The sequence below is a fragment of the Dasypus novemcinctus genome, chromosome 14, assembly GCF_030445035.2.
Source record: "Dasypus novemcinctus isolate mDasNov1 chromosome 14, mDasNov1.1.hap2, whole genome shotgun sequence".
Lineage (NCBI taxonomy): Eukaryota > Metazoa > Chordata > Mammalia > Cingulata > Dasypodidae > Dasypus > Dasypus novemcinctus.
In genome coordinates this window covers 66457599-66470977 of record NC_080686.1, presented here as the reverse complement: position 1 = coordinate 66470977, position 13379 = coordinate 66457599, and the positions used below count along the sequence as shown (strand labels likewise).

Genomic DNA, 13379 nt, shown 5'->3' with positions numbered 1-13379 from the left:
TTTTCTCTTCTCCTTTTTCTCTGGAGCTCCCATGACACTTATGTTGTTGCATTTCATGTTATCATTCAACTCTCTGAACCGCTGCTCAATTTTTTCCATTCTTTTCTCTCTTTGATTTCAGCTCTTCTTTATCACTTATTCTTTCTTTCTTCTAGCATTTCTAGTCTACTCCGTATGCCTCTAATGTGCTTTTTATCTCATCTATTGTATCTTTCATTCCTATGAGCTTTGTTACTTTTTTTTTTTTTTTTTTTTTTGAGAAGCGGGGCCAGTGATTGAACCTGGGACCTTGTATGTAGGAAACTGGTACTCAATCTCTAAGCCACATCAGCTTCCAAGAGTTGTTTTTTTTTTTCATTTGTTTTCTTTTTTGGGGAGAGAAATAAATAAATAAATCTTAAGAAAAAAAAGAATTTGAAAACCTGATTAGAAAAGTAACAGAGTTGGGAGTGGATGTGGCTCAAGTGGTTGAGTATCTGCCTGTCACATGAGAGGTCCCAGGTTTGGCCTGGAAGAGCTTCTGGGACACAGCAGACCAAACTTGTGGGTCAAAAGCTGAATCAGCCTTGTGTCCTCTCTTTCATTTCCTGGGGAAGTAGATCCCTGAGGCCCCCTTTGTTTGTAGCCACAGGCCGGAGAATTCAATGCTTTCTGCTCATCAGGTGGGGGATCCGCACTGGAAGCTACAGCTGCTGTCTACTTGGTCTTAAAGTCTGGGTGCCTTTTCTGTGCCTGTCTTGTGGGCAGTGTTCAGCCTTCCCCTGGTGTCCTATACCCTAGAACTTCTTTTTCCAGGCCCTTTCTGCCTGTCCTAGCTATTTTTCTGTGAGAGCACAGTCCTGTATATTTCTAATCTGCCATCTTCCCAGAAGTCCCCCTCTACTGTAGTTTTAATGCTTTTATGTAATTGAACCCTTTAATAAAATTGTGATATCCGGTGACAGGGAGTTTTAGTCCTGAGTGTACCATTAAACCAAATGTGGTTTTTCAGTAAGTTCAGGAACAAATTGGAACTTATTCCAGAAGAAGATATGCAGTGGTAGATTAGAAAATATTTCATGTGAGAAGTGACTGGAGGAAATAGTTTAGCTTGAAGGAAAAACAAAAACAGAAATCTTAAGATATTCAGAGAGCTGTCAGGTGGAAAGGGTAGCTGCCTTACCATGGGTTGATCAAAAGAGCATATGTAGGCTAGGTGGAAATAACAGGCCTGGCAAAGTGGTGGTGCTCAGAAATGAAACTAGCTGCCTTTTGATCACTGAAATGACAGGTTGGATGACAGAGCTTGTATTGCGTGGAAAGGTTGGGTTGAATGACTCTTGAGACCCCTTCTAACTTTATTAATTTCAAGTCATCCAGAATAAGAGAGAGCCCAACAAAGAATGTGAATGAGGTGTAAAATTTATAATTTTCTAAGATAAACTGAAAGTCTAATAATAATATGCATGTTAAGGATGTGTGAATTTTGGTGAAGGAACGTAGACAATATGACTACATCTATAATGTTAGTCAAGTAACCAAACTGTAAAGTCCAATAACAAGAACAGCAGACAGCACTTCAATCATTATTATAGCATTTTCATTATTTCAACAATAATAGTAAAACAGACAAGAAAATTCTTCACCTCTCAGTCTCTCTCTGTTTCCCCTGCTGTACATAGCTGCTATTTATGGCTATTCTTGCACAATTATTTACTTATTTATTAAGCAGTTTTGCTAAGATATGTTCACATGCCTTACAATCAATGTGTGATTAATGGCTTTTAGTATAATCACAATGTTGTTTATTCATCACCACAAAAAATTTTTAAATTATTTTATTACTCCAAAAACAAAAACTCTACACCCCTTAGTGTGCTTTCCCTAGCCCTACGTAACCGTTATCAAATTTTCATCTTCATAAATTGATTTATATTTACATTTTATATAAATAGAATCATACAATGTTACACAATATATTTAGTCCATAGTGATGCAATTACACAGTATTTGACCTTTTGTGTCTGCCTTGCTTCACTCAACATAATGTCCTCCAGATTCATGTATGTTGTCATATGCTTTACAACTTCATTTCTTCTTATAGCTGCATAATATTTCATCGTGTGTATACACCACAGTTTGTTTATCCATTCATCGGTTGATGGACACCTGGGTTGTTCCCCCCTTTCGGCAATCTTGAATAACGCTGCTATGAATACGGGTGTGCAGATGTCTATTTGTGTCACTGCTCTCAGTTCTTATTGATATGTACTAAGTCCATAGCATATGCTCTTGCTTTGAAACCATGAGTGTGTAGTTTGGTGTAGCTTAAGGATAAAATGCAGGAAAACTAAAAGATGCCGCCAGACTGACGCTTCTTTTATGCAAAGTAAAAGCGGTAGCAAGGTCTGGATGTTAGGAATGAGATCCAGGACTAGAGATATAGACACCTTAGCACAAAGATGGCAATTGAAGCTACTAGTGGTTGAGGAACCACCCTTCTAGAGTGGGAAAAGTGCCTATAAAAATCAACATTTAAGAGGTGGTGAGAGGAAAAGGAAGCTCTAAAGGAAGATTCAGCGGCCAGAGTAATAGAAGGAAAATCAGGAGGGTGTTGTGTGTAAGAGACAAAGGAAGAGAATGTTTTAGGAGGTAAACAGTGTCAGGTGCTGCTAATAAGTTCGTATAAGAAGTGCATTTAGAGGTCCTTGGTGAGAGCACTTGCAGAAAAGGGATGGAGGTCCAAGCCACTTTGCAGTTAACTGAAAAGAAAATGGTGATAAGAAACCTCCTGCTGTGATTGTGGTAATCTCTTTACGGAGCTGTGAACGGATTGGGAGTAGAGATAGGGAGGTAATAGTATGAAGGAAGTTTTTGTTTTTACTTGAGAGATGTCCTTATGTATTCCTTTAGCATTTCATACATTTAAGTGTTTATAATTTTGCATGTCTCGTTTGTCCCAAAGATTATGTCTCCCTTAGGATCAGGGTTTGTGCCCCACTTGAATCTGTGATTCCCTTTTACTTAATGGTAAAGAGTCAATAAAGTGTTCCTTATGTTTTTAAAATAAAATATCTGTGTAGAGATATTTTTCAAAATGAAGGTGTTATAGGTTGAGTAATGTCCCCTACAAAGTCATTCAAATCCTAGCACCTAGTCCTGTGGATGTGAACCCATTAATAAATATAACCTTTGAAGATGTTATTAGGTAAGGTGAGGCCAAACTTAATCAATGTGGGCCTTAATCCAATATTACTAGAGCGCTACCTAAGGATAGGAAACGTAGAGACACAGGCGACTGAGGAGAAAGACAGATTGCCTTGTGGTGGAGGCAGAGATTGAGTTAAGGATTGCCAACAAGCCACTATGAGAAATCTTCAGATTTCAGAGAGGAAGGATGGCCTGCTGACAGCTTCATTTTGGACTTCTAGCCACCAAAACTGAGTCAATGAATTACTGTTGTTTAATCCAATTGGTCTTTGGGGTTGGTTATAGCAGCCCTGGCAAAAGCAGGCAGAAGAGTTTGATCCTATATGACAAAGTAAATAAAATAGTAACACTAAGGATTATAAAAGAAAGTACCTGAACAGGGTATAGGATATTGTTACCTGTTAATTGAGATATTTAGTACTATAAGGGTTAGGTGATTTCTCAAAACAATAAAGAAGTAATTGATTCATGCCTTTAGTCAGTTAGTCATGAAAAGCAAGCAACCATGGTATTTTTGTGGTTTGTTTTGTTTTTTACTTCAAGAGATAAATTGTGTTATAAGCTTATTATTGAGAGGAAAATGGAAAGCTGCTTAGAAGATTAGATTTACACTGGAGGATAAGAGCTATAAAACACAAGGGAAGCATCAGAAATATTATAGCATACACAGCAAAACATTCCTCAAGAGCTAGTCACTTTGCTAACTGCTTTTACACATATTTTCTTGTATAAATATCACTACAACACTGAAGCAGGTGATGTTTAGCCCCATTTTGTAAATGATGATGGAGAAATTCAGAAAAGTTAAAGCCATGTAGCTAATTAGGGAAATTCGATTTCAAACCCAGGTCTTCTGACAAAGCCTAGTATACTTTTAATCTCATTTGATACTGTACGTTGTCAAGCTAATGATGAAAGAAATTATTCCTCCTTTGCCTGGCAATGGTAAATAGTGATTCTTCTTTGCCATGCTCCATTATATACAATATTTTATTAGCAAAGAGGCAGTGAACTGAGCATGCTTGTATATGGCCAGTGGGACTGTAATTAGTATAAACTTTCTGGAAGATAGTTTCAAGATGTATTTGTAACCTTAAATCTACACCCTTTGGCCCATGTTAATTCCCTTTCTATTACCTGATTCTGAGTAAATAATAAGAATTCACACAAATTGTTGTACAAAATATTCTTTAGAGCACTTTCATAATAGCAAAAAATGAGTTCACGAATCAATGGCAGAATGGTTATATGAATGATAGGATATCCATGAGATGAAACACCATCACATCATTTTTAAAAAATACTGTTCTTGAAGTCTATTTAATAATAAAGACAATGTTCACAGGATACTTTCAAGTATACGAATTTATATATAGTACAATATCAATTTTGTAAAGACATAATCAATGTATAAATTTGGCATTCTTTTTCATTCCAGGTTAACAGAAGGCACACTCAAAATAGGATAATTCTGAAGGCATGGGGATGGCTAATAAAGACTGTTTGTAAAGGTCTGAGCAGGTTCTAGAGAAGACATGAGCCCTACATGGACTGATGCATCTTGGAGCTAGAAACAGCCTGCGTTTTTGCCACTCCTAGGGACAAAGGACAAGGGAAGAGAGTCATGGAGGGAGGGTTACTTTGAGAGAAGCTATTATCTTCGGTAGAGGGGGTAAGCAGCCCAAGGCAACCTCCTAGGAAGGCACTGATCTGGAAGGCAAGGTCAGGTTTCTGGGGCAGAGCATGATAGAGAGGGGTAGAGAGTGGATCTGGAAAGGAAACGAGAGATCTTTACAATCTATTAATTGAACAAATGTATACTGATAGTTTGCAATATAACAAGTACTATGAGAGAAATAGAAATATTGCAGTGAAGTAGTCTCTGCCCTCACGAAGCATGTCCCTGCTAGGAAGTCAGAATAATTTAACAAAAAACACTGAATAATTACAGTAGTGTTTTGTTTTGATAGGGAAATGCCATGGGAGCAGAGAAACTTGATCTCATCTAGGGGATAAGGAAAGAATCCCCAAAGGAAATGGTTATTAAACTGAGACCTGAAATGGAAATCAGAGTTAGCAGAGGAGTGGGCATGTGTGAGAAGACAATGTTCCTATCAGATGGAATAGCCTGTGCAAAATGTTTAAGGCCACAGACAGTATAAGAACTGAAAGCTGAATATTCTCGCAATTTTCATCAAATATTTTAAAGTTTATTCCTTCATGAGCCAGGCCCTATGCAGTAAGTACAATATAGCAGCATCATTGATTGCAAAAGTAGTGTATAGAGGGGAGATGGACTCTTGAGTGAGTAACAGACGGTCTTATATGCTAAAGAATATGTTCTTTATCATATGGACTATAGAATAGTTTTAAGTAAGAGAGTGGCCTGTCAAAATGTGTGTTTTATAAAGATTACATGCAGTGCAATAAAGGGTGAGGGAAAAGACCAGGAGCTTAGCAGCAAAAAAAGGCAAGAAGACTGGTTAATGGTTAAAATGCCTTTGCTAGTTGAAAAATGGTGGTATCCTGAAGTAGGATAATGGCAGTGGGAACTAAGTGACATGGACAGGTCCAAGAGAGATTTATGATATAGAATTCAAAAGACTTGTAAATTGGTGAAAGGGGGTAGAAAGGGAAAAGGGTTCATGCATGGTCCCCAGGTTTCTCGCTGAAGCGTCTGTGTAGATGGTAGCACCATTTTTTAAAGCTGTATGAGACACTAGAGCAAAATTATCTTTGGCAGGAATGGAGGAAACAACTAGTTTAATTTTGGATGTGTTCAAGTGAAACATACAGCTGCAACTTTTGACACCATTTTTCAATTTGGGTGTAGAGAAATAAGCACTTATGCCTTTTTAGAAGGTGAGAAGTATGTATCTATTAAATACGAAAATTTTAAATGCAGTTATCCTTTGACCTAGTTCCATTTCTAAGAATATATCCTATGGATGTAGGTTATAGTGCAAATACTGTGACCCAAGTATACAAAGATGCACAAGGAAGGATGTTTGCTGTATCACTTTCTGTGGCAAAAGTACAAATAATCTTGAGAGAAATGCTTAAAGAAATTACAATACATCTTTATATGAAATACTGTAAATATTTAAAACGACTGAGATAGGTAGGTAGATGTCGGATTATATTAAGAATAACAAGTACATAATTATTTTTTAACACCATCTTCTGCAACACACATCTATTATATTTTTGCATATGTTTGGGTATGCTTCCAAAAAGGACTGGCATGAGACATTCCATATAGTGAACAGTAGTTATCTGTAGGGAATGGTATCAGGAGTGGGTGGTTGTAGGGTGAGAACGATAAAGATAATTCAACAATACAAAGTTACAGGATTAAAAAGTACACAAAGGTGACATGTTACTTTTATAATAAAACAAAGTAAAGCAGAAAGTTTTTATTTTAATTGCTGATATCCCAGCAATTTTCATCCTAGAAACATTCTAGATGCTTAGTATCTGCAACTGACATTAAAATACAGTAAAAATTAATTTTGGATGTCTATAACAAAAGAACTAAGTGTTGAAATCTATTTACCCAAGAGGCTTTTGGATTACTTAAGAGTTGAACTTGCACTTCCTACAATTTTACTTGAGTGTAATATGCCCTCAATAAACATAGATAAATTCATGTATGTGTTAATTTTAAAAATTAATCCTGGAAAGTAAATTTATCTAAAAGATATTTCTTCTGAATTTATCTCATTTATATAACTGATTGTGTGATATCATTTTTTTTTTTAAAAGATTTATTTACTTATTTAATTCCCCCCCTCCCCCGGTTGTCTGTTCTCTGTCTTTTTGCTGCATCTTGTTTCTTTGTCCGCTCATGGCACGGGGAGCGTGGGCAGCGCCATTCCTGGACATGGGCTGCACTTTCTTTCGCGCTGGGCGGCTCTCCTTACGGGTGCACTCCTTGCGTGTGGGGCTCCCCTACGCGGGGGACACCCCTGCGTGGGGTAGCACTCCTTGCACGCATCAGCGCTGCGCATGGGCCAGCTCCACGGGTCAAGGAGGCCCGGGGTTTAAACCACGGACCTCCCATGTGGTAGACGGATGCCCTAACCACTGGACCAAGTCCATTTCCCTCATTTTTTATATGTAAGTCAGAGCTAGAACTTTGCTCTTACCTAACTTTGTGTATTTTTTAATGCAGTGAGTGATGGTTTGGAACTGAGACCAAAATATAAAGGAATTTTGCATTGCTTGACTACCATTTGGAAACTTGATGGACTTCGGGGACTTTACCAAGGAGTAACCCCAAATGTGTGGGGTGCAGGTTTATCATGGGGACTCTACTTTTTCTTGTGAGTAAACCTGGAAAGTTTTGCAGTATTAAATAAAAACGAATTTTTGTTTTTAGTAAATTTTTACATTTCAGTTGATAAAGCAAGTTGATTCATTTAATCAGTTTCTCTGAATTGGAAGAGTTAGAAAGAGCAAAAAGGCTTGTAGTTCCATTCTCTGTCAGCTATTACCAGAGATACTTTGTCCAGAAGAAAATTCTTAGTAGGAAAAAGGATGAGAAGGAGAAATACTCTCATAGAAGCCATTTCTATGAAGTGAACTCAGAAGGTAAAATGTTTAACTAGTTATGTTTGTAAGCAGAATTCTCACATATTAGAGCTTTTTATTCTAGTTAAGACCATTTGAAATGCAGCTAACTTGAGATAATTCAAAATGTCCCTGTAGAGCTCCTTCACTATTTCTGAGGTGTTTGGCCATATCAGTACTCTTTCTATCAATAATCAACATAGAATAGAAAGAAAAATCAGTCAATATGGCATTTACTTGCATTTATTCTGTGCAAAATGTTGCAGCGTAAAGAGGAGCTTGACACCATTGTCTAAAAAGAATCCTATAAATTTCATTTTGGGAGTAAAGAATACAATATTTTTATAATTGTTTGTATGCCTCTTATAGTCCTTTTTAGTATTGTGTTAAGAAAGGATCCATACCACGTTTATCTTCTTTCAGAATGCCATATGTAATAACTGGACGTAAGTGCTCAGTAAACGTTAGATGCCTTTTTCGTTCTTTTCATTTTGTTTCCCTTTTTGCTTTGTCTGTACCCCTTCCTCAAGTTTTCCTTTCTGTTGTTTCCCTATTTTTGAGTGTATGATTAAAATATTTTACGTATGTATTGCTAGACATTAATTTTTGAGGGGTGGGGTGATGATATCTTACAGTAAGTCATTTCAGCAGATCTGTTCTTGAAATGGGTCTCATTTTGTGCTTGCATTAGGCATTGACTTTTTACTCCTGAGATCCTGTTGTTGAGTTATGTAAACTTTCAAACAGACTAGAAGTTTATGGCACCTAAAATACTTATCGAATTGTTCATGTTTAATTCTTTTAGTTATAATGCTATCAAATCGTATAAGACAGAAGGAAAAACTGAACGGTTAGAGGCAACAGAATACCTCTTCTCAGCTGCTGAAGCTGGTAAGGCAGTGTATGCGTCCAACCTTATTTTATTTTTGCCTTTGATTTTATTTTCCTTTTTATTTTTTTAAACACCAGAGTTAAACACCTGTCTAACTGTATTAATTGATTATCATGTGAAATTTCTTAGAAAGCAGATGTTTCTATTTATTTCTCTGAGTAGAATGCAGGAATTTTACTTACCACAAAGGTTGGTAAAATTTAGCAAAGTTATGAATTCATTTAAAGTATAATTTCAGTTTTCGAATTTTACAATGTAGTAGCCTTATTAAATTGCCTCATGTATGCATAATATCTGGAGGGGGGAAAATAGAGTAAGATCATAAGTCTTTATAACTCCTACTTTGATACATTGCATACCTTGATTTCTTAATGTTTACTGATTCTGAGTTCTTTAAGGCAGAAACTGTTTTACTTACTTTTGAATACCTACCCACCAGCAAAGACTGGATCACAACAGGACTCAATAAATATTGTTGAATAAATGAAAACTTAGAAAACTCAGCAAACAAGACACTTAGCCAGATGATTTTTTTTTTAATTGTAACTTTCTATGAACAATGTGAAGTGTTATGCTATGTAATTATTATATTATGTAATTATTTAGTTTTGAAGAGTAAGGGTTTCTTGGAATGAATTTGAGGAAGATTGTGATAAAGTTGGGATGGATATATGTGTGCAGATGTTGGATTCCTAATCCTCTTCTCTCAATCTCTAACCTCTCTGGTTTATATTATCTCCTATTCCTAAGTATTTGTATCTCTCTATAGTCTGTTTCCCAGAATTTCCATCTATTCTGTACTTTAGGCCATATTGCTTAGGACCTAGAACTCTTTTCTGTCCTCATACCTCAAAGGGAAAATATTTCATATTTCCATCTCCCTTTTATCTTACCTTTCACTAACTGCATGAGGAACTATTTATTACCTCCAAAATCTATGTCTACCCTTCAACCCTAAGACTGCCTCAGCAACTACGTATAACTCACTGTTTTATGTACGGTCCCTGTGTGATCCCATTCTTTATTTAAATGGACTGTAGTTAATTTATATTGTCATAAGTAATATTATTTAAATCTGATTTTAGGAGCCATGACCCTCTGCATTACAAACCCATTATGGGTAGCAAAAACTCGCCTTATGTTACAATATGATGGTGCTGTTAACTCTCCACAGCGACAGTATAAAGGAATGTTTAATACACTATTGAAAATATATAAGTATGAAGGTGTGCGTGGATTATATAAGGTAATAAATTATTTTCAATCTCCTATTTTAAGTAACTGAAAATTGTCACTTCTATTATCCCTCTTGGCTGAATTAGAATGACCTATAGTCAGTCCTTAAAAGAAGCAAACCTGTAAGCAAGAAACAATTGAACAAAAGTGGAAATCTGGTTTACAATATTGAAATTGTACTTTAAGCTGTTTATCCTCATTACCACAGGATGTATCATCATGACACTGGTGGGTCTGGAGAGAACTATCTAAAACTTTATCAACTACTTCTCACTAGGTCATACGCCAGGTCATATATCTCCTGTTCCCCTCTCTGGAAGTTATGGTGTCTTGGGAACTTAGGATAACATAGTAGGGAGAAGAGATCAGTGGGTCTAACAGGATCTTAGGAAATTTTATTGACCTCATGGTCAGTGTACCAATTGTATAACAACTCTAGTCTTCCTCAAGGGAATATATTTTGGCCAAATCTTAAGTGAATTAAAAAACGATAACAAAAAAACAACCCTTTGCCTGTTGTAGTATTTTTGAAATTTCTTCCTAGTAGCAGGAAGCTCTCTTTTCTGATCTTTATAACTCTTTTTTTCTTTACCCATTTCCTCCTTGTCCACCTCCTACCCCCACCTTCTGCTTACTGCCATAAAAACTTTTTCAAAGCCATACATAGTTTAAAGTGTTAGGAATTACTGATCTATGAGCAGAAGTATTGGAAATATACCAATCAATTCTTTGTTTTTTCTTATCACTTATCATTTTATTCTTTTAGATTATATGCCATGGAATTACTATTCCCTTAACTTTCCAGAAGTTAACCTCCTACTCATACCCCAGTTCTTGATGGCGTAAATGGACATTTTAGGCATTAGTGAACAAAGAGGCCCACTTAAGTTGAAGTTGTCATTTTGTTTCATGTCAGAGTTTTCCTAGTATAGGTCATACAGTTCAACATCCTCATTTTATAGGTAATGAAACTAAGGATGGGAGAGATTTAAAATTTATTCGTAGTTGGTCATACTGTTAATGGCAGATATACTTTTAAAAATGCAGTCATGTTTTCTATTTCAGAGCTATTTCAGGTTCAGTTTTTCTGACTGATCTTTTTTTTTTTTAGATTTATTTCTCTCCCCTCCTCCCCCCACCCCGGTTGTCTCTTCTCTGTGTATATTTGCTGCGCCTTGTTTCTTTGTCCGCTTCTGTTGTCAGTGGCACGGGAATCTGTATATCCTTTTGTCATGTCATCATGTTGTATCAGCTCTCCGTGTGGGTGGCGCCATTCCTAGGCAGGCTGCACCTTCTTTGCGCTGGGCAGCTCTCCTTACGGGGTGCACTCCTTGCACGTGGGGCTCCCCTACGTGGGGAACACCACTGCATGGCATGGCACTGCTTGCGTGCATCAGCACCGCGCATGGGCCAGCTGCACATGGGTCAAGGAGGCCCCGGGTTTGAACTGCAGACCTCCCATGTGGTAGACGGACGCCCTAACCACTGGGCCAAGTCCGTTTCCCTGACTGATATTCTTTATGTTTATATATATCCTGTTTAAGGAAAAACTAATTATATTTAACTGATTTAAAATTAGTTATATTTAACTGATAAATGAAATCCCAAATCTTAACTTAAAAAATAAAATAGAATACTTTAACTCATATACAAAATATGATTTGTACACAAATTAATAAATGAATTTGCTTAAGTTACTATACTGTGAGGAAAGAGAAAATAATTTTACATAAATATGTTTTTCTTAGAAAGTGTTTATTTTTTATCTTTGTTTTGTTTTCCTTTAATGGTTCCCTTTTAGGGATTTATTCCTGGGCTATTTGGAACCTCACATGGGGCCCTTCAGTTTATGGCATATGAATTACTGAAGTTGAAGTACAACCAGCATATCAATAGATTACCAGAAGCCCAGTTGGTAAGATGATTCTTGAAAAAAATATCATTTATTTTATGGGCATTTTATATGTAGAAATTTTGTCATGCTTGCTTTGGTAGTATTGTATGATTATGAGTACTGACTCAAAAGTTTTCTTATATAATTTTCACTTCTATATTTTTAAAGAAATCCTGACTAAAGAAAAACATAAATGCTTTATGTTGTCATTTTAGAGCACAGTGGAATATATATCTGTTGCAGCACTATCCAAGATATTTGCTGTATCAGCAACATACCCATATCAAGTTGTGAGAGCTCGTCTTCAAGATCAACATGTTTTTTACAAAGGTGTATTTGATGTAATCACAAGGACATGGAGGTGAGATCATGAGGTCTATCCAAATCGGTCTTAAGAAGGACCTTGTACATCTTAGACTGTCCAGTTTATATTAGTTTAATAACAAAGGCCAGTGTGCTATGATGCAAAGGTGCCTGGTGGTTCTTGCTTTCCCATTTATTGTATCTGGGACCATGGACTAATCGTGCTGAGGCTTGATTTTTCATTTGTAAAAGAGTATCAAAGCTTACGGGTTGTTTTAATGGTTGAATGTGGTCTGTGAAAGTATTTTGAAAACTAATAAAACAAGATTTAGGTATTATAAAATATTTGAATGACATTGAATATAGGTAAAAAGCCTATATATTGGTAAACTAGGTAAAAAACCTAGTTTGATACATTTGAGAAGGTCCCACACCTGCCAATGGCATCATAACTTTTGCAAATACTTGTTTTCATGTTTGGATGAGATGCTGGGAATAGTTAACCTGTTATGGGTAGACATCCCTATATTTTCCTTTTATTCTAAAGCCCCAAGTGGAATATTTAGAATGTTAAGACTTAGTTCAATTCAGAAAATATTTATTGAGAACCTAAGTGACAAATTCCTAGACATTTATGGAAATAAGGTTTTATTTCTTTGTGTTGTTATATTTAGTATTATCTAGCATTATGTAAGCCATGAGATTTTTAATGCCTACATTAGATCAGAGTTAAAACTTCTGTATATTCATATGTTTAAAGTTAGGTTTTTGCTCTAAGATGAGTAAAACAACAGATATCCTAAATCTTATAAGTCGTTTTAACACTTCATCTGAGTAGGACACGGGGTTTCAGGTTCTCCAACGTTGACATCTAACATTTTACCCCTTGAGATTTTGCCTCTAGATACAGAAAGAACAACTAACGTCAATATACAAGAACCAAATTGTATGAGAGTATAATAATAATAAGTTCTTGTGTTATATACTTGCCACCTCTGTACGGTTGTAATGATGAAGAATGATTTTTTTTCTTCCACAAAGTTCAATGTCAATTTTTGGTTTTGTTTTTAGTAAAATGTCAGAATATATAAAAATGCTGCACTTACTTCACTAAATACATTAAAAAATAGTGGGAATTTGGAGATTTTTAATTCTTCATTATGAGTCCATGCTGAGATGTGAGTATTATTGATGGGGTCTATTGAGTATACTAATTCCAAGTTTAGAGACCATCAGCATACTGGCACCCACAATTAAGCCAGCAGGCATAAATTTTCCAGAGTGGTAGAATCT

At 36.1% G+C, this 13379-nt stretch overlaps 1 protein-coding gene across 2 annotated transcripts in view; it reads left to right on the top strand.

Annotated features, from left to right (window-relative positions):
• Positions 1 to 13379, top strand: part of SLC25A32 (solute carrier family 25 member 32) — a 29917-nt gene that overhangs the window by 3874 nt on the left and 12664 nt on the right. For both annotated transcript variants that reach the window (XM_058275852.2, XM_004457577.5), the window contains exons 2-6: positions 7364 to 7514; positions 8567 to 8652; positions 9739 to 9899; positions 11691 to 11804; positions 11999 to 12144. In XM_058275852.2, the coding sequence (XP_058131835.1) occupies positions 7364 to 7514; positions 8567 to 8652; positions 9739 to 9899; positions 11691 to 11804; positions 11999 to 12144 (658 nt within the window). The remainder of the gene's footprint in view (positions 1 to 7363; positions 7515 to 8566; positions 8653 to 9738; positions 9900 to 11690; positions 11805 to 11998; positions 12145 to 13379) is intronic.